The sequence below is a fragment of the Dama dama genome, chromosome 22 (genome assembly GCF_033118175.1).
Source record: "Dama dama isolate Ldn47 chromosome 22, ASM3311817v1, whole genome shotgun sequence".
Classification (NCBI taxonomy): Eukaryota; Metazoa; Chordata; class Mammalia; order Artiodactyla; family Cervidae; genus Dama; species Dama dama.
Window position 1 is genome coordinate 43,868,041 of NC_083702.1, and position 19,584 is coordinate 43,887,624.

Genomic DNA, 19,584 nt, shown 5'->3' on the forward strand with positions numbered 1-19,584 from the left:
ATCCTGAGGATAAAATCCCATACTCTGTTCCGTGGCCTGCACATTTCTAAATGGAAACTTCCTTTTTCTGGGGCACACCCAGGCTTCTTCCTGCTTGAGACCTTGCTGCCTGCTATTCTCTGGTGCCGGGAATACATCTCCCCTACATCTTCACCAGCCTGTGTCCACAACCAACCACCCCTCTGACTAGCCTAGCCCTGTCCTCATTCACTCTCTCAGTTGCCACGTGCCTGATACTATTCCAAGCACTTAAATTAACTCATTTAATTCTCTCTACAGACCCGTAGCATTAAAAAAAAAAAAAAGCATGATTGGGGCTCCCTGGTGGTCCAGTGGTTAAGACTCAGCGCTTTCACTGCTAGGGCCCCAGTTCGATCCCTGGTCAAGGAACTAACCTGCAAGTCATGTGGCATAAAAAAAAAAAAAAAGGCATGTGAGCTAGAGCAGCGTGAATATAAAATGGCAGGATATAAAGATGATAAATAGCTAGGACCAGACAGGTCATAGGAAGACTTTCATATTTTATTCCAAGTATATAATGGGAAGCTACTAGAAGGTTGTGAATAGATTGCTTTGATCACCACACAAAGAATGAACCCTAGAGGAACACAAGTGGACGCTGGGGGCCCAAGCATGAGGCTGGAGATGGTGAGGGAAAGTGGTGGCATTCACGATGGTTCATTTTTTGTTTTGTTTCTGGCCATGCTGTGAGGTTGCAGGATCTTAGTTCTCTAACCAGGGATCAAACCCATGCCCCCTGCAATGGAAGTGCAGAGTCTTAACCACAAGGCCACCAGGGAATTCCCTCAAAATGTATTCTAAAAGAATAAAGAGGACTTGCTGAAGGATTGAATGTGGTGGGGAAAGGAACTACCAATGATGACTACAAAGTTTTTCAATAAGCATCATCCACTGGGTACCGTGAACAAAAATAGGAAAACTGGATGATGAGTGAATTAGAAGAGAATTTATAGAAACAGATGCTGCTGTTAACATTTTCATTTGATACATGAATAAGGTTTCAAAGAGTCAGACATGACTGAGCGACTGAACTGAACTGAACTGAAGGTTTCAAAGAGATCAATTAACATGCCCGAGTTTGTCAAATTGGTAAGTGAAATTCCTGAGTATTTTCACATACATATATTTTACCCTCACAACACCCCCTTTTATCATCTTCAATTTACAAATAGGGAAACTGAGGCCCAGAGATGTGAAGGCTACACTGCTAGAAAGTGGCAATGTAAGTGAAAGTGAAGTCGCTTAGTCGTGTCCGACTCTTTGCGACCCCATGTACTGTAGCCTACCACGCTCCTCCGTCCATGGGATTTTCCAGGCAAGAGTACTGGAGTGAGTTGCCATTTCCTTATCCAGAGGGTTTTCCCAATCCAGGGATCGAACCTGGGTCTCCCGCATTGTAGGCAGACGCTTTACCATCTGAGCCACCAGTGGCAGAGCCAAGAATAAATATCAGCTGTAACAGCAAGTATATTTTCCAATAAAGGAGATAGGCCAGGAGACTGATAAGGAAGCCTAGGAGACCAGGTAGTAAAGAATCTCGAGGTTTGAACAAAAATCGCGCGCTCAGATTCTTTCAAATATTTTTAAATACCCCAGTAAGACTCCAGGACAAACTCTGTAGGCTGAGTTTCCAAAAGGACAGCACCGTTGCCATCGTAGGAAGGTGGTTCCTGAGTCGCCACTTCAGAATCACAACCAACTAAAGAGCAGGTTCCTGGGCTCCAGCTAAGCCACGCTGGTATAACAGTCTATGGAAGGGGACCCGGAATCGTCTTCATTTTTCAAATTAGCACTCCAGGAATCTTTGTCAAACAAGAAAGTCTGAGAACTGTGGAGGTGTGGTTTGAACCCTGGCAGCGACCCCCTACACTAGTAGTCTGATCTACTCAGGTGACTTTGCACCTCCTGGTCTATTTCCGAAACCGCTGAAAAGTTCAGCGAGTCGCCACAAAAACCTGCCTGAGAGACTCGATCTCCCCCTAACGGTGAAACTCGAACCACACGAATCTTTTAAAGAAGGCAGGAGCCGCGGGTCATTGTGGGATATAGAGGGGCCAGAGTGGTCCGCAAGGCATTGTGGGACATAGAGGGGCTATCAGCAAGTCTCCGCTTCCAACTCCAACTGCAAGACCGCCACGTTTCAAGAAACTTGAAACTCGGAGTGTCGCCGGATGACCCATGACGTAACTGTGAACATCTCCGATGTCTATCAGCCTCGAAGGCTAATAAGAACACCGCGAAAAGAACAGTGACGAACTTCCGGATGTGCCTTCGCTTTACGACTCGTGTGTTCCGCCATCGAACCGGAAGGAAGCCAAGAAGCAGTTTACGACACCGTCGGTCGTGTTTACGGTACCGGCCGCTGCGCGCGCATTTTTCGTCCTTTTCCCCGTTCCCTGGAGCTCAGGCGGTGGCGAGGTATCTGGCCTAGACTATCTCTCGCCATCGGGGCCGGCTTCGGCCGTTACAGGTAAGCAGCGTATTCCGTACGTTTCCGCGGACCTCCAGAGCAGAGTTGGGCTGCGCCTAGCCTTCGGGGGCCTACCGGAAGAGACTTCTGTACGCCCCCTCTTGCCTCCCTATTCCTCAGCTGGGCGGGGCAGGAATCCGCCTTCGGCCCCCCAAGGTACGACCCAGTGCGGGGCAGAGCCTGTGGTTGAGGTCTCTTGCCCTGGAGTCCGCTTAGCGACCACCGACGGTCTCTTCTGATGTGAACATGCCATTAATAAAAAGTGCCCCACGGTTCCCTGAGCTTCTATGAGAGGGCTGTTGGGTGTGCCAAACTGAGCGATGTTTGGCCCTGCTCTGAGGAGTTCACAGTCTAAAAGTTTCTTTTCCTTGCCTGTGAAATGGAAGGCTAGGATGTAGTTGGTTGATCTCTGATTTGAAACTAACCCCCCAGGAATTGGCAAACGATCTGCAGTGGCTGCGAGAACGTGCGCAATACATGACCTGCCAACCACAAGGCTCTATGACTGTCCTGTTGGTGCCTCCTCATCCGATAGCTGTAGCCAGTACAGTTGTCATCCGTTTCAGCTGAAAGATTTAGGTTCCACTATTGGTTACATTGTGCTCTGCCTACTTTTTATTTTAGGCGTTGAAACCAAGTGACTTCCTTCCACCCCTTTTAAAGTGTGTTTGGAGATACCTTATTGTGTTATTGATATGATCTGAAATCCAGGATCTTTTCAGGCTGCTGTCCAGCTGTAAGATAATGGGAAGACTGTTAGACTTAAGACAGACGACCCTAGAAACCAAATCTATTTTGAAATGATGAGATCAGCTGCTTGGTTTGGCTGAACTGTGTGTTTTTATATCGGAAATGGGGGCCTAGGGGTTTAGTGGTGTTGCATCTGACACGTTGTAGGACCCTGGTAGTATATAAAGGTATATTGTTTTGAGACCACCACACCCTCTCTCAGTCTGCTTCCTCTAGTGTAATTTAAGTTCAGGTGGAAGGATGGGGTTTCCAGGTTCATGCCCTGTTGGATCATGCAAGTGTCACCTCTGTAAGAACTCTCCCCATCATGGGAAAATGAAGAGTTTCCTAAACGTAGTATCCTTTGCTCTTTGATTGCTCCCCAGACTCTGGAAATGTTTGTGTGGTGAATTTTCCCCTGGGAACTCAGCTTCTGGGCATTGTCAGGGGATTAAAATGGATGGTAAATGCATGCATTTTGGGTAGGAATTGTTTGGCAGATACCTGTTTGGAGCCCCTGGTTTTTACTCTTCCTGAGAGGAGTACTGGCCTTACACAAAGTGTGGACTCTGAAGCCAGTTTCCCAGGGTTCAGATTTTCATCCATTAGTGTTGTGACTTTGGGCAATTTCTTGATATCTCTGTGCCTCAGTTTTCTTATCTGGAAAGTGGGGCTAATACTGGCCCTACCTCAGGAGGAGATTGTTGAGAGGAGTTAATGAATTAATGCGTGGAAAGCACTAACAACATGCCTGGTACTCATAATGCTTATGAACATTGGCTGTGTTAGGCCACTTTCATGACGTAAGGCTTCTGGTGGCCTCCTCAACCTTCTGCCGGACTTTCTGCCTGATTCTTATGCCCTGCATGAGAATTTGCACTGACAACAGAAAATTGGAAGAACAACAAAGGAAGGTTGCATTTCAGGATATATTCATGGACCCTTGTTTTTTCTCTGCACTGTGTGTAAATGTATTTTTGTAAGACTGAGTAGTAAGTGTCTGGCGTTTTACAGTGGAACTATTTCCACATACGTTAACTAATATATTCGGCTTTCACAGTGATCCTCTGATGGGAATAAAACAAGGATCTTATTTATTTTACAGGTAAAGAGACTGAGGTTTAGGGGAATTAAATATTGTATGTCTGGTGAAGGTGTGAATGAGAACTGGAACCTCCTTATTAAACTCAAAGTTAATTACATTTCATCAAATCTGTAAGACATCACTGAATTCAAGAAGCACAATTTCTTCATGTAACACTAAGAAAGAAAAGTTGCCAGATATGATATGACACCTCGTCAATTAGAAGGTGCAGGCTCATTTCAGAGATGGTACAGTGGAAAAAAAAAAACCCAGTGATATATGATACATGGATTTGGTTAGCAGTCTTCGTAGTTTTAAGTATTCACAATGTTATTTACAGAAAGATGTTAAGTGGAGAGTAACTCAACAGTTGAGGATTCGGTTTTGTGTTTTGCTTTTTTAACTTTATCATTCATGTATTAGCTTACCGTGATTGGAAGACCTTTTTTTTTTTTTTTTTTGGAGGCTTTTCTTCATGGAGTTACTTTGTTATTTGTATTTTTAAGGTTTTAAAAGATGGCAAAGTTCATGACACCCGTGATCCAGGACAACCCCTCAGGCTGGGGTCCCTGTGCGGTTCCGGAGCAGTTTCGGGATATGCCCTACCAGCCGTTCAGCAAAGGAGATCGGCTGGGAAAGGTGCTTACCTGTCAGCGGGGTCTGAATCTCTTAAGCTGCAGCTGATGCTCCAAGTTCATTTCAATTTTATTCTCTCAAAAGGGTAATGGTTATAAGCTCTCACTACTTCCGGTGGTCATGGGAGAGCTGGGCTCTTACAAAGCTATCCTGAGCCAGTCTTTCTAACACTCTGTGACACTGTGTCCTCACTTGGGAGGAGGGGGTTTCTGAGTCAACAGAAACTTGCCTAGTTGACCTGTGCTCTCCGCCTTCCTTGTTGTGCTCACTAGGTTGCAGACTGGACGGGGGCAACATACCAGGACAAGAGATATACAAGTAAGTGTTCTGCGCCTGCCTGCCTGCCCAAGTCAGGCCCTCGGTGGATTGTTAGTGTTTCTAGTAACCTCCACCTGAAAGCATTCTAGGATGGCAACGGAATGGTGATAATTCATAATTTTTAGAGGCCTATTATGGAGTGAAAACAACCCATTTTTTTGTAAATAGCCTCAAAAGTTAGACTGTTCAGCGTATTATAGTAGGTTTTTCCCCCTGCTTTGGGTAGCCATGGCCCCTTTTACAGATCTGGTGAACACATTCCCATTTTGTATTTCATTACTTGGGATTTACTGAACCTGTAAGGCCAGTCAGTGGATCCCAGTTTCAAAACTCCTGGTTTTAGGATCCTAATAGAAGTTAGTTTTCTCCTCTGTGCTAATCAAGAGAGCTGGAAGTGGCTCCCTGGAATACTGAGTTAAAGACTATCTGAGTCTGAGGTCAGCCAGAAAGCCAGTCCTAGCCCATTAGCCACATCTGCCTTGGGCTCCAGCTGCTGACAGTGATGACCTGTATAACCGCCTGCTTGCCTCTCCTGAGAGAGTAAACTGTAATTCCTGTTCTTACAGAATAAGACAGAGTGCAAAATGGGTTTGTCTTGAGTTCCTCAGATTCTGTCTTTACTTAGAAAGTTCTTTGGACCAGAGTTTTTCAAACTTGAATGTGCGTATTAATCTGCTGGGGATCTTATTAAAATGGTGATTCTTACTCAGTGGATCTAGGGTGGAGCTGTGAGTCTGTACATCTAAGGTGCTGCCAGCCAATGGGGTGGCTCCTGAGACCACATTGTAAATATCAGGCTTTAGACTACTGTGTGCTTCTAAAGTTTGTAGGTAGTGTTTGTTACATGCTGTCACCTTTGCCTCCAGATAAGTACTCCTCTCAGTTTGGAGGTGGAAGTCAGTATGCTTACTTCCACGAGGAGGATGAAACTAGTTTCCAGCTGGTGGACACCGCGCGCACACAGAAGACTGCCTACCAGCGGAATCGAATGCGATTTGCACAGGTCAGTCAAGAGCCAGCAGTGTGACCATCTTGGGGCTGTCACCTGGTGCTAAAAATGGTACCACGTGAGTACTGATGAGGGGAAAGCGTGTTACCGTGGGTCTCCTGATGAATCCCATAATATAGTAATGGGCTTCCCAGGTCGCCCAGTGGTAAAGAATTCACCTGCCAAGCAGGAGATGCGAGAGACACAGGTTCAGTCCCTGGGTCAGGAAGATCCCCTAGAGTAGGAAACGGCAACCTGCTCTAGTATCCTGGGAGCCCAGTGGGCTGCGGTCCGTAGGGTCGCAAGGAGTTAGATACGACTCAGCACAGCAAGCAGCAGTGGATCCAAGTAGCTGTTTAGTGACAAATTGTGCTAAAGTAAACGGGTACCATGTCCAGGAATGCCTTTAAATAGGTCAGCTGTCTGTTGACCAGTAGCTAGGACATCTGTGCTCAGGATGGCTATTTGTGCTGGATAATCATGTGCATCAGTGTCTGTTGCCTTGCGTAATTGCTGTGTCTAGGATTTACTGAGTAGATGGTCCAGTTGGGCTGCATCTTCTCACATAAAGAAGCAAACTCAGCAACTCTAATAAGAGCCAGTGAACCTTCCTTTGTAAAAGCATGGATAGGAGTCTAAGCTAATTCCAGGTACAAACATTTTTATTGTGCTTCAGTACAAAAAACAGATAACTGCTTTTTTTTTTTTTTTTTTTTTTAAACAAATTGAAGGTTTGTGGCAGCCCTGCATCGAGCAAGTCTTTCGGTTCTATTTTTTCAGCAGCATTTGCTCACTTCATGTCTCTGTCATAACAATATTTCAGACTTTTTATTATCATATTTGTTGTGATCAGTGATGTTACTAATCACTGAACATGGTTAACATTTTTTAGCAATAAAGTTTCTTTCTAATGAAGATAGATACATTGTTTAAGACATAACAGTGTTGCACACTAGTAGACTACAGTATAGTGTATAGTACATGTAGCATAAATTATATGCTCTGGGAAAGCAAAACATTTGTGTGACCTGCCTCATTACGATCCTCACTCAGTTGTGGTGGTCTGGAACCAGACCCAGTGTCTCTGAGGTAGGTCTGTGCTTACTCAACCAAAGACCCCAGGTGTTGATCCTGTGAAAGCACAGAGTGAAATGTGCAACTGGGCTTCTGCATCCTAAACTTACCTAACAGCGTCCCATTAGGCAGTACCAGTTATCCGCCAAATCTCCCAGGATTTTAACATGTTTTTTCCTGATTCCTAGCGAAATCTCCGCAGAGACAAAGATCGACGGAACATGTTGCAGTTCAACCTGCAGACCCTGCCTAAGAGCGCCAAGCAGAAGGAGAGGTGAGCTGCCCATCCTGTTGGAACAAGTTATTTTTCCAGGACTGACCACACTGATATCAGGAAGCCAGAGTAAAACAGTCGTCTTCCCCAGTATTGTGAAAAACCAAAAAGCCTTCCCAAAGCAGTTAAGCCACTGTTTCAGCCCTGGTGTCATCCTCCAAGAGCTGTTGATGGCAGAGACCATGGACAGGAGACTGCCTGCCCGGGACACGAGCACTGACTAACAGGGAAACAGAGGCAGCCAGGAAGTGGTCCCGGAGCTCCACCTAGACTGAGGTCTTCTGTGACGCCGCTGCCGGGGCCCGCTCACACTGGGTCCTGTGAGTCCCTGGAGCTGTGTAGGACAGTAGGCTGCCAGAGTACAGCCTCTAGAGATGGAGTGGTACATACTGGTCATACACTGGCAGACTGGGGGCAATGTGCCTCTCCTAGCATGTCTAGTGTGCACCGTTTTCATCTGGGTTTTTGTTTTTTCTTAAGCCTCTATTTTCCTTAAAAATCTGTACTAAAAGCAGTTTTCCTGTCTTTCCAGAGAACGCATACGACTGCAAAAAAAATTCCAGAAACAATTTGGAGTGAGGCAGAAATGGGACCAAAAATCACAGGTAGTATATCTGTATCAGAATTCTGTCCAGGAATTTGATTTTTTGGGTTGGTTTTATAATAACTTTATTGAGGTATGCTTCTCATACTGTACAATTCACCCGTTTAAGATGGGGTGGATTTAAGATTCACCCACTGGACTCAGTGGTTCATAGTTTATGTACGGAGTCCTGCAGCCATTGCTATGGTCTGTGCCAGAGTGTTCCCATCACTCTACAAAAAGCCCTGTACCAGGCAGCCGTTTTCCCCGGCCCTAGACTGCCCCTTGTCTGTTTTCCGTCTCTGGATTAATCTCTCCTGGACATTTCATATAAATGGAACCAGAGCAGAATGATCTTTTGTGACTGGCTCCTTTCACCACGCATGTTTTCAAGGTTCATCCATGTGGTAGCCCATGTCAGCACTTATTCCTCTTTATTGCCGTGTTCCATTATATGGAGAGACCACATTTTGTCTGTCTGTTCACCGCTGGTGGACAGCAGGACTGTTTTACTTGAGGATATTGTGCATGGTACCACCGTGGACTTTCCTCTGAAAGTGTTTATGTGGACGTTGTGCAAGTAGAAGACGTGTGTAAGCCAGAGTGAAGGTACAGTTGTGGAAGTTACATTTGCTGGACACAGTGCTTGCGATAGCAGCAAGAATAACCAGATAATGACATGGGAGAAGTACAGAGGAGCTGTTAGAAAACAGCCAGCCTGTCGTATAAATGTTCCGGATATATTTATTGAATAAAAGCCCTTCATGTTGTTACCTGCCTTTTGCTTACGTTTCGCGCTGGCTGTCATTTTTCCCCTCCAACGGTTTTTCCTGACAGAAGCCCCGAGACTCTTCGGTGGAAGTCCGCAGTGACTGGGAGGTGAAGGAGGAGATGGACTTCCCTCAGCTAATGAAGATGCGGTACTTGGAAGTGTCAGAGCCCCAGGACATGTAAGTGGCATCTTTTCCTACCCTCCATCATGCTCTTAATATGTGTGAACCAGCTGGTGATGACTGTTGGCCTGAGCTCTGGCACTTCCAAAGACATTGCCTAAGATTAGTGGACAAGTTTTTAAAAAAAAAAAAAAAAAAATCAATAACTGTAACAGGAAACGCAGAAAGAAGTTTACTGAAGCTAAAACTTCAGTTCTCTTTCAACTTCCTGGCATTGTGAGCAAAAGAAAACTTAAGTTATAGAACTCTTGTCAGGAGAAAGCAGAAAGAAATTTCCTACTATTAAAACTCTAGATTTCTTTCAGCTTCCTGAAATCCTGAGCAAAAGAGAAGATTGGGTTCTGTAGCTCTTTGGGCAGAAAGAGAAAGATTGCAGTTCTTCAAGAGAAGTGATGCTTTTCCTGATGTTTCCAAGAGCTTATCTCAGAAGGCCAGTGGGTGGACATAACTTAGTGGGAGCTGGAGCATCAGCCAGGAGGCAGCTGCCTCCTGGGGCCTCTCACTGCTCCTCCCCCTGTCTCTAAAGTGGGGCAGGTTAGCTTTCAACTAATAAAAATAAATGAAAAAATAAAAAAATAAATAAAGTGGGGCAGGGAGTGGGGTCCTGAGCCGGATCAGTTGTGCGGAGCCACTTCAGGACCTGAGGGGGCAGGCCCTGCACGAGCTCTGGGAGTCCAGTCAGAGACCGTTTTCGTCTCCCATGTGTTAGACTTTTGGATAAGACTTTGGATTCCATGGTGTAACGGAGAAGTAGTAGGTAGTCTTGCTCCCCTTGACTTTGCGTGTGTTGCGCGCTCTTCCCTCAGCGAGTGCTGTGGGGCCCTGGAATACTACGACAAGGCCTTTGATCGCATCACCACACGGAGCGAGAAGCCTCTTCGGAGCATCAAGCGTATCTTCCACACCGTCACCACCACGGACGACCCTGTCATCCGGAAGGTGGGCACCCCTGCCCTGCGCCCACCTGAGGGGAGTGCTGCAATACCACCGCTGAGGCCTCAGAAAGAGCACAGATGGGGTGAGGGGTTGGGGGGGGGTGTGTGTATGAACCAACCGGGTCTCAGATGCCCCGTAGATAAGACTCTTGTGAATTGATTTAGGATTAGGTGAAATGAAGGCACTCTGTTGACTGGACCGTAAGTGTTGGTGTGTAACAGGTGGTCGGGGAACTGCAGTTCCTTGGACCCAGGATACAAGCTTGCTGGCTGGCTTGCTGCAGCCTGGCTCAGACAACCAGAGGTGTAGGTATGGGTGTGAGGGCTCCTTACAGACAAGTCCTTCACCTCCTGTTGAATGGGCAGGTGAGGCCCAACGTAGCCCCATTTCTCTGCTGTCCTCCTTGCAGCTGGCGAAGACTCAGGGCAACGTGTTTGCCACCGACGCCATTCTGGCCACACTGATGAGCTGCACCCGCTCTGTGTATTCCTGGGACATCGTCGTCCAGAGAGTCGGGTCCAAGCTCTTCTTTGACAAGAGGGACAACTCTGACTTTGGTAAGAAGCCTGTCTGGGAACAGCACAGAGGCTCCGAGTGTCTTTGTTGGTCCAAAGCCATTCCCAGGTACAGAGAACGGGTAGAAGGTGTTCTGTCTCCCCACGGACACCAACAGCCATGTCAGAATCCCCCTCAGCCTCCTCAGAGATAGAGGAAGGGGCTGTTGCTGCAGTATCCCTGTCAGGGCAGCAGCCTTCTAAGTCCTCACGGCACCGCAACACCATGTTTCCACTCGTTTGAATAGCATCTTCCTGACTTCTGTCATCTCTCCATACCACCTTTAGTACGTACTTGACCTTTTTCTTTGGATTGATGACTTTTTTACTTTAGCATGTTTATGAAGGAAAAAATGTACATGTACCATACACATGTGTATGTACACACACACGTTGAATGAAAACCAGGTCACTCAAAAATAGATGTAGTTGTGACAGAATTAATGTTAGTGTCTTGGGTTATCCAGAAACCCACCCCACCCACCCCCACTCAGGAGACCCAGGTTAGCAGATGGCGGTCCTTTGGAGGAAGGGCCTGTGTCATTTGAATCGCCACATCTCCCTAAGGGGCCCTACACCTCTTTGGTGACTGTTTCATGGGTGGGTGATCATGCTGCCAATTTTGCAGACCTTCTGACAGTGAGTGAGACAGCCAACGAACCCCCTCAAGATGAAGGTAACTCCTTCAACTCACCCCGCAACCTGGCCATGGAAGCAACCTACATCAACCACAACTTCTCCCAGCAGTGCTTGAGGATGGTAAGGTCCTGGGAGCATTCAGTTCATCGACTCCAGTTGCTCTCTACTGAGCATGTACTGGGTTGTCAGCTCTGGGTTGTGGGATTGGACAGCACAGACGGGGGTCCATGCTTGTCACAGAGGAGATCTGAGCTTGGGCTTTGAGGTCAGAAGGCCTGACTTTGAGCCCTAAATTCACCAGTTTTAACTCTGTGGTGCCAGTCCTGTTTCTTCTCTGAAATTGTTGTTTAGTCGCTAAGTAGTGTCTGACCCTTTAAGACCACATGGACTATAGCCTACCAGGCTCTTCTGTCCATGGGGTTTCCCAGGCAAGAATACTGGAGTGGGTTGCCATTTCCTTCTCCCGGGGATCTTCCTGACCCAGGGATGGAACCCACATCTCCTGCATTACAGACAGAATCTTTACCCCTGAGCCACCAGGGAATTCCCTCTGTAAAACTAGAATACTTGAATAATACTTGTCTCATATAGATACATTGTAAAGATTCCTTGAAATATATGACCAGGACACTCTTGTGCACAGATCCGGGTGCACTGCTTAGGAGCTGGGGATACAGCAACCAGCCAACCCTTTCCTAAGGGTGCCTGCCCTTAGAAAACTTCATTATCATGGAGGAGGAAAGGTCTTCCCTGTAGCTCAGATGGTAAAGACTCTGCCTGCAGTGCAAGAGACCTGGGTTGGCTCTCTGGGTCAGGAAGATCCTCTGGAGAAGGGAACAGCAATCCACTCCAGTATTCTTGCCTGAAGAATCCCATGGATAGAGGAGCCTGACAGGCTGTGGTTCGTGAGGTCGCAAAGAGTCGGACACGACTGAGCAACTGGCACACAATGGAGGAGGAAAGACGATAAGCTCAGGATGCATACATGCTTGACAAATTACTGTGTGCACCTTGGAGGAAAACATAACAGGAGGGGGCGCTGTTGCTAGTTAAATAAGAGACTAGAAGCTCGTGTTTCACAAACTTGAGCACAGGGTGAACTTGAGCTGTTACCTCTGTTGTGACCCACGGGGTGCTCGCTTGGGCTCGAGTGTGCCCAGAGCCCCCTCGAGCTCTAGGGACCCAGGTGGGCAGGGCTGTGACAGAGGTGCGGGGCATGGCTGATTGCCTGGGCAACAGGTTGGCGCTGTCTCATGACACCTGTCATTTTTACAGGGGAAGGAAAGATACAACTTCCCCAACCCCAACCCATTTGTGGAGGATGACATGGATAAGAACGAGATCGCCTCTGTAGCGTACCGGTATGTCTCCTCCCTAGTGCCCCTGCGCTGTGTGGGTGGTGCACCTGGACCCAGGACCTCAGGTGACCAGAGGCGCTCCTCCTTCCTTGCAGCTATCGCCGGTGGAAGCTCGGGGACGACATCGACCTCATCGTCCGCTGTGAGCATGATGGCGTCATGACCGGAGCCAACGGGGAGGTGTCCTTCATCAACATCAAGACCCTCAACGAGTGGGACTCCAGGGTGAGGCACGCGGGACACCATGTCCCGGGCTGGCGCCTGCAGCCTGTCTCTTCCCCTTGCCTCACTTACAGAGCTTTTCTGTCCGAGTTTCCCCCACTTAGTTCCGCTTTGAGGAAGAGGTCATGTGTGAGGGTGATTACCTTTCCTCAGTGTTTTCTGTCTCTGTCCATTCCGACCTCCCTTTGGCTTCTGCCCTCTGCAAATGTGATTTCAATCTCTCCTTCTGAGCTGGGCTGGCAGGTCTCCTGTATGTCAGGCAGCTGTCCTTTTTGACCTGTTATTTCACTTATGGCAGCCCCTACCTGGTTTGCAACCTTCTGGCACCCTTTTTTCAACTCCTTCTCTTACTGAACTCAGATTCTCAGATTATCCCAGATTTGGCCTTTCAGGAGGGGCATCTTGAAAAAAATACGCATCCTTCATTTTCCCTTCTCTTTCTGTTCTCCCAGGCTGGTGTGCCAGGATGGGGCTCTCATCCTTTCTGAAAAGTACCTGGCCTACACGCCTGAATTTAAAATGGGTGGCCGTGCTCCTGGTCACTGGTGTGTAGAATAAGAGTCTTGGTAGAAGGACAGCAAGGCCAGGCCTGTGTTGAACAGGGGTCCAGTGAGATGGAGGTCAGGGGCCATTGTGCTCTGCCTGCGTTAGTGCCAAGGGATTAGCATTCCGGGCACCAGGCTTCACTCCTCAGGTGTTCTGTAGCTTCTGTCACCTGCTGAGAGCACCCTGGAAGGTTTGCTGCTGACCTAGCTCTGAACCAGTGGCCTTTTCTTAGACTTTGACCACAGCCTCCCAGAACAGCGTTCTGTGTGACTGTGCTCTCTGCTAGTGCCATAATCTGGTCCTGCACATTTCTCAGCTGCCTTCACGCTTCCTTTGTTTCCCCTCCTTTTTAACCCCCCAGTGGCACCTTCTCTTAGGGTCAGTCCCTTCTTTATACTGTGTGTGGCCCACTGAGATGGTCTCCCTATCTTAAGGGACCTTGATTCCATCTGCAGAATCTCTTTACATACGAGGTAGCATGATCCTGGGTAGTTATACTCAGGGTTCCCCCAGACTCCAGGATAGCAGATGCTGCAAGAGCAGGCCACCAGGGACCATCTTAGAATTGAGCCTAACCCCAAACCTCATCCTTGAACTCCAGAAGTGATTCCTGAAATCTCTTCTGACACCTGTTCTGCCATTGTTGTTTTTGTTTTGGTGTTTTTTGGTGGTGGTTTTTTCCTAAAATACTTTGTCCTTCCAGTGTCTTCATTTGTCATTCCCTCTGGCTTGACTGTCCATCAGTGTCATTTCTCGCTCTCTTAGGCTCAGAGCCTCAAACATCTCCTCTTCCTCTGTGCCCTTGAATTCTGCTGTCAGGTTCAGTCTGTCTACTTGCCCAGCTCTGGGTTTCGCTGACATCACCCTAGAGTTCAGGACCCTACTCATGACGCCTGTTATTTTGCATTTGTCTCTTAACTGACCTCCCTAACTCCCTCTCCATCAGGTCAAACCTACCTGACCTCCCCTCCCTCTGCGGGCTTCCACACTAAACCAGTGCATCTCTTCCCTGTCCCTCTCAGATCCCCCTACCTCCAGCTTCTGCCAGTATTCTCCACGGTGAGCTGTCACACTCCTTTGTGAAACTCTTTCCTGTCCACAGCACATGTGACAAACACTTGTGTGGCACTTGTTTCTAACACGTGTGAGTGTGTGTCCTGGCCTGGTTAAGACCTTGGGAAGAGAGGAGTTACAGGTTGAGCACCAGCTGTGTGGCAGGCTGTGCAAGGGAGGGACGGAGGCCCTGCCCCTTCGATGATGTCTTCCGTCTGCTCTACCTGTGGGCTTGCGCCTCCCTGGTTAAGCCCACTAGGGACCTCCTTCTCTACCAGAGGGGCCTGCAGTCCACGGGCAGCATGGTGCCTTGGCGCCTGTAACCGGGCCTTCCTCCCACAGCACTGTAACGGCGTTGACTGGCGACAGAAGCTTGATTCTCAGCGAGGGGCTGTCATTGCCACCGAGCTGAAGAACAACAGCTACAAGCTGGCCCGCTGGACCTGCTGTGCTTTGCTGGCTGGATCCGAGTACCTCAAGCTTGGGTGAGCTTCCTGCCCAGGAGCCCAGAGCTCGTCTTCGGAAAGGAGGGGTCTTCGGCTTAGGAGACCAAGGCTGCCCTTTTCTCCCCTTTCTTGGGACAAGCACGAGGCTGCCATTTAACTGATAACTCAGTCCCAGGCACAGCTGTGTCTCTGTGCCAGCCGGACCCCACCCTAACACTCTTACCCACCTCCCCCAGTTACATGTCCCAGTACCATGTGATCTGTGCCGGCCGGGCCCCACCCTAACACTCCTCTCCCCGGTAGTTACGTGTCCCGGTACCACGTGAAAGACTCCTCGCGCCATGTCATCCTGGGTACCCAGCAGTTCAAGCCCAACGAGTTTGCCAGTCAGATCAACCTGAGCGTGGAGAATGCCTGGGGCATCCTGCGCTGTGTCATCGACATCTGCATGAAGCTGGAGGAGGGCAAGTACCTCATCCTCAAGGACCCCAACAAGCAGGTCATCCGTGTCTACAGCCTACCTGATGGCACTTTCAGCTCCGATGAGGACGACGAGGAGGAGGAGGAGGAGGAAGAGGAAGAAGAAGGTGTGTAGCAAGCCTCCATCAGAAGTCTGGTGTGAGCTGAGCTGGTTGGGGCCCAAGTGCTGCAGCCTTAGTCCTCTAACCTCAATGGAAAACTCCAGGAATTCCCTGAGTTTTCACTTGGTGTGGCATTCAGTCTAGTTCCAGGAGCCACTTCCAGAGCCTTTAGAGCACATGATGGGGTTGGGGAGGAGAGTTAGGGCAGGAAAGAAATGTCTAGAGGAAGGTGCTAGAAGTCCCTGATTCTAGCCAGTGGTCCCAGGAAGGAATGATGTTCCAGCTGCGTGATAGGGCTTAAATCGTTCTCTCACCTGCTTCACTGGTTGGTGACTGAAGAAAATACCTGTTAGTCCTCTGAGGATCTGAATGGTTTCACATCTGAGTGAAAGTATTGAAAACTCTGAGCGATTTACCAGTTTGACATAACCTTTGTATATTTCAGAGGAAGAAGCCTAAACCAGACGGTGATGTGGAACTGGCATCTGCGATTCCATCGAGCCTGGAGGACCCTGAGTACCTAGTGGGACGTGTGTGTGATTCTTGCTCTCTGAAGCTGGGCCATTGAAATAAATGCTGTCTAGTCCCTTACCTTCGTCTGTGCCTGCGTTATGACTGACGGCCCTTCCTTCTCCGAGCAGCCCTTCAGAGAGGGAGGGTGAGACACAGCAGAGTCTCTCTGGAGTTCACAATCTGGGTTCCCTCCTTTGTTCTCAGCATTAGTGGTTTTATATTCCTGCTAGAAGGTGAATGCCCTGGGGCTTTTTGTTCTTGAACCCCTTGAAATTATCCTTTCCCAGGGAGTGAGGTCCCCATAGGAAGTCCATTTCACAAGCACAAGCTGGCTACATGCCAGACCCAGCTGCTGCCCTGACACATACACATGACTGTAAAGATGAAGCAGGGCAGTCTTTGAAGCTTGAGGTGAGGTCGCTGCTGTGAAGGAGACCGCTTCAGAAGGGCCTGATGGATGTTCCAGAGGGTGTGCATTGTAATGGTTTGTATAAACTTACCTGATAGCCTGATAGCTCAGGTGGTAAAGAATCCACCTGCAATGCAGGAGACCCAGGTTCGATTCCTGGGTCGGGAAGATCCCCTGGAGAAGGGCTAGGCTACCCACTCCAGTTATTCTTGGTCTTCCCTTGTGGCTCAGCTGGTAAAGAATCTGCCTACAGTGTGGGAGACCTGGGTTTGATCCCTGGGTTGGGAAGATCCTCTGGAGAAGGGAAAGGCTACCCACTCCAGTATTTTGGCCTGGAGAATCCCATGGACTGTATTCTCCATGGGATCACAAAGAGGAGGACACAACTGGTGCAACTTTCACTTTCACTTGGCATGGGCTGGTGATGTGATCTCAAGCCGGCACCCTCAAAGCACTGTGTCATGAACAAATCAGAGCTACAGATGTTCAGTGTATGTGAACTTTTTGTAAGTGGATGGTGTTCTGTCCTTGACACGAATGAAGTCTTTACCCTGACAGATACTATACTGTGTTTTCTATAAATGCCTCATACTGACACAGAACTGTGATGCTGTTGGAAGTGATGTCATTGTACAGATGAGAAGACTGGCTCCACTTTTGGGTAGCAGTCCTAAATTTAACAATTTTGATCAAAATAACTGAGCCTCAGCAAGCAAAAATGTATCGGACTTCATTGTCCGAGTTACTAGGAAAACGGTATTAAGGTGTGCTTCTTGGGGAGTTTTCAGTGTAGGTGGAGCATTAGGAAATTCACATTATAGTGTGACAAGTGTGGGGTTTCAAGGTCGGGCTAGTACTCCCCAAGCTGCCTCCTGCAGACCCAGGATGCAACCCAACAGGATTATCTGGAACAAGTGGCCCAAAAACATCTTAACAGCAACCTCCACCTGCTTCATGTCTTTCATCTGTCCTCTACATCCACCAAGTTGATGGCTGTAAATAGTCCTGCCTCAAAACCAGTAGCATTCTACAGTCCAGGTTCAGCCTAGTCTGAAGGCCCTGCCATACCTTATCAGTCCTAATTTCCCAATACAAGGTAAGACCAGCAGGTTTAAGTACTTAATTATTTGTCCACACCCATTCTCATGAAAGTCATAACTACTAAGAAGTTGACCTCCCTAGCTTCATTTTTGGCTAGGTACTTTTGTCTGCTTTCAGTGTTTATTCAACAAATTTCTAAGGGCCTCCTGTATGTCAGATGCTGATGGAAGCCCTGAAGTCACTATAATGATTAAGAGTCATTTCTGATCTAACAGGAGCTTTTCTCTGATGCTAATAACACACTAGGAAAAAAACAGATAAATGGCATTCCTAAGGGGGTACTTATGTCTGAGAGCTCAAGAAAGACTTTCTAGAGAAGTTTCAGTGATGAAAAGCTGGAAAACCAGTGTTTTTCCAAACTCAGCATGGCTGCCTTCCCACCGGAACCCTCAGCCCCATCTCACAGAACTATGTAACAGCTCTTGAGTTTCTTACTTTATTCATAGATGCACTGTATTCTGGGCAGGTAGATCTCATTCAGGATTCACATTTCACCTCGAGAAAGCCAGCCCTGGTCATCCAGTTCACTTGAATGGGGTTCAGGGTCACCCAGTCGTCCTCTATATTGCCTCCGCTTCAGCCACAGTTGCTGAGCATGAGCAGTGGATTTGGGCTTAAGTGTCTACACTGCTCTGTCATAGGCCCCTTTGTTTACAATATTACCAATGATAAGATAAAAATTCCCATTTTAAGGCAAGACAAGAGAGGCTAAAGCCTCCTCCCTCCCCTCCAGCGTGCACTGTGTTTCTGTTACGCATTAACCACAAGTCCTCAGTGGCAGAAATAACCTGTTCAACCATAAAGTTCAATTTTTCTTCTGGTGCCAGTCGTGGAACTCCTTAGGAGATAACATTCATTTCTCAGTCCTGTAAGGGGTCACAATGACCCACCACTTGCTTTGTACATGCAGACATCTTTGTTGAACTTTATGTGCAATGCCAATGTGCCATTTCCCTTAAAGACAGCAATGGGGGCAGAAAGGGCTGGTCAGATGACCTGGGGAGTTACTGGGCTGCACCTAAGGAAAGCTCTCAGCTTAAAATACTTCCTGAGGAAAGAATGTTGCTAGCTATATTTCACATATTCTGCCTATTTTACAAGATTTTTTTTTAAGTTGCTGGTGGTCTTAGTTGTGGCCCGCAAGCTGTTTGTTGCAGCCTGTGGGCTTCTCCCAAGTTGTGGTGCATGGGCTCCTGGGCACACAGGCTCAGTAGTTGTAACTCACAGGCTTGGTTGCCCCACAGTATATGGGATCTTAGTTCCCCGACCAGAGATGGAACCTGTGTCCCCTGCATTGGAAGGCAGATTCTTAACCCACTGGACTACCAAAGAAGTCCTTAAGAATATTGTTTCTTGGGACTTCCCTGGCAGTCCAGAGGCTAAGACTCCATGCTTCCAATGCAAAGGTCACAGGTTCAACCCCTGGTCAGGGAGCTAAGATCCCACATGCCTTGCGATACAACCAAGAAAAAAAAAAAAAAGAATATTGTTTCTTGCACAACCAGATGTGTGACAGAGCCTCCAATAAAAATGATGACTAGGCGACCAGAACAAATACATAGTTCTACAAGGTCAATGATAGTAACAGTCTAACTCTATAGATAATGGGAAGAAACTAGAGGGAATCATTACCTGAACCATAACAGGCCAGTAAGACAGGAGGTCCAGAGGCTTTTGGCTACTACTAACAGAGCCCAGTCCAGTAATAACACGCTGAATGGCCTATCAGTGATTCCTTGCCTGGCCTGGGAATGAGCATTCCTATCACCATGGGCCATATCAGTCACAGAATACCTCTCAAACCTTGGTCAAAATTAAGACTGAAAGGGAAGGAATTGTAAAATAAGGAATATAGCCTCCCACCCGGTTCTACAAGAATCAAGTCATTAGACACTTGATGACCTACATATACCATGAGAGGAATTCAGGATGAGAATTCAGACAAGGCACTTTTGTGCTCTAGGAAAACTGGTAGGACTGTCCTTCAGACAGATATTTTCAAGAGAAAAATCCCTGAACCCAGTTTCTTGCATCTTCCCATACTTAAGAACTAAAACCATTAAGCTGTTAATTCCTCCTGAAGAGCAACAACATTC

The 19,584-nt window shown here is 47.7% G+C and overlaps 1 protein-coding gene across 1 annotated transcript; it reads left to right on the forward strand.

The window, feature by feature from the left end:
- Positions 1-2,337: 2,337 nt before the first annotated feature.
- Positions 2,338-16,056, forward strand: EIF3D (eukaryotic translation initiation factor 3 subunit D). The gene is made up of 15 exons (XM_061125307.1): positions 2,338-2,491; positions 4,811-4,943; positions 5,213-5,258; positions 6,125-6,261; positions 7,509-7,594; positions 8,127-8,199; positions 9,015-9,127; positions 9,937-10,069; positions 10,476-10,623; positions 11,249-11,379; positions 12,535-12,620; positions 12,713-12,842; positions 14,781-14,923; positions 15,188-15,471; positions 15,911-16,056. The coding sequence occupies exons 2-15, from the start codon at positions 4,821-4,823 to the stop codon at positions 15,922-15,924; spliced, it is 1,647 nt and encodes a 548-aa protein (XP_060981290.1). The 5' UTR covers positions 2,338-2,491; positions 4,811-4,820; the 3' UTR covers positions 15,925-16,056.
- Positions 16,057-19,584: the final 3,528 nt, after the last annotated feature.

Bases quoted from the DNA above. Each gene is read 5' to 3' on its own strand.
- EIF3D (XM_061125307.1), top strand. From the start codon at position 4,821: ATGGCAAAGTTCATGACACCCGTGATCCAGGACAACCCCTCAGGCTGG. The intron at 7,595-8,126 runs GTGAGCTGCCCA...CTGTCTTTCCAG, and splicing joins AGCGCCAAGCAGAAGGAGAG to AGAACGCATACGACTGCAAA. The intron at 11,380-12,534 runs GTAAGGTCCTGG...TCATTTTTACAG, and splicing joins CCCAGCAGTGCTTGAGGATG to GGGAAGGAAAGATACAACTT.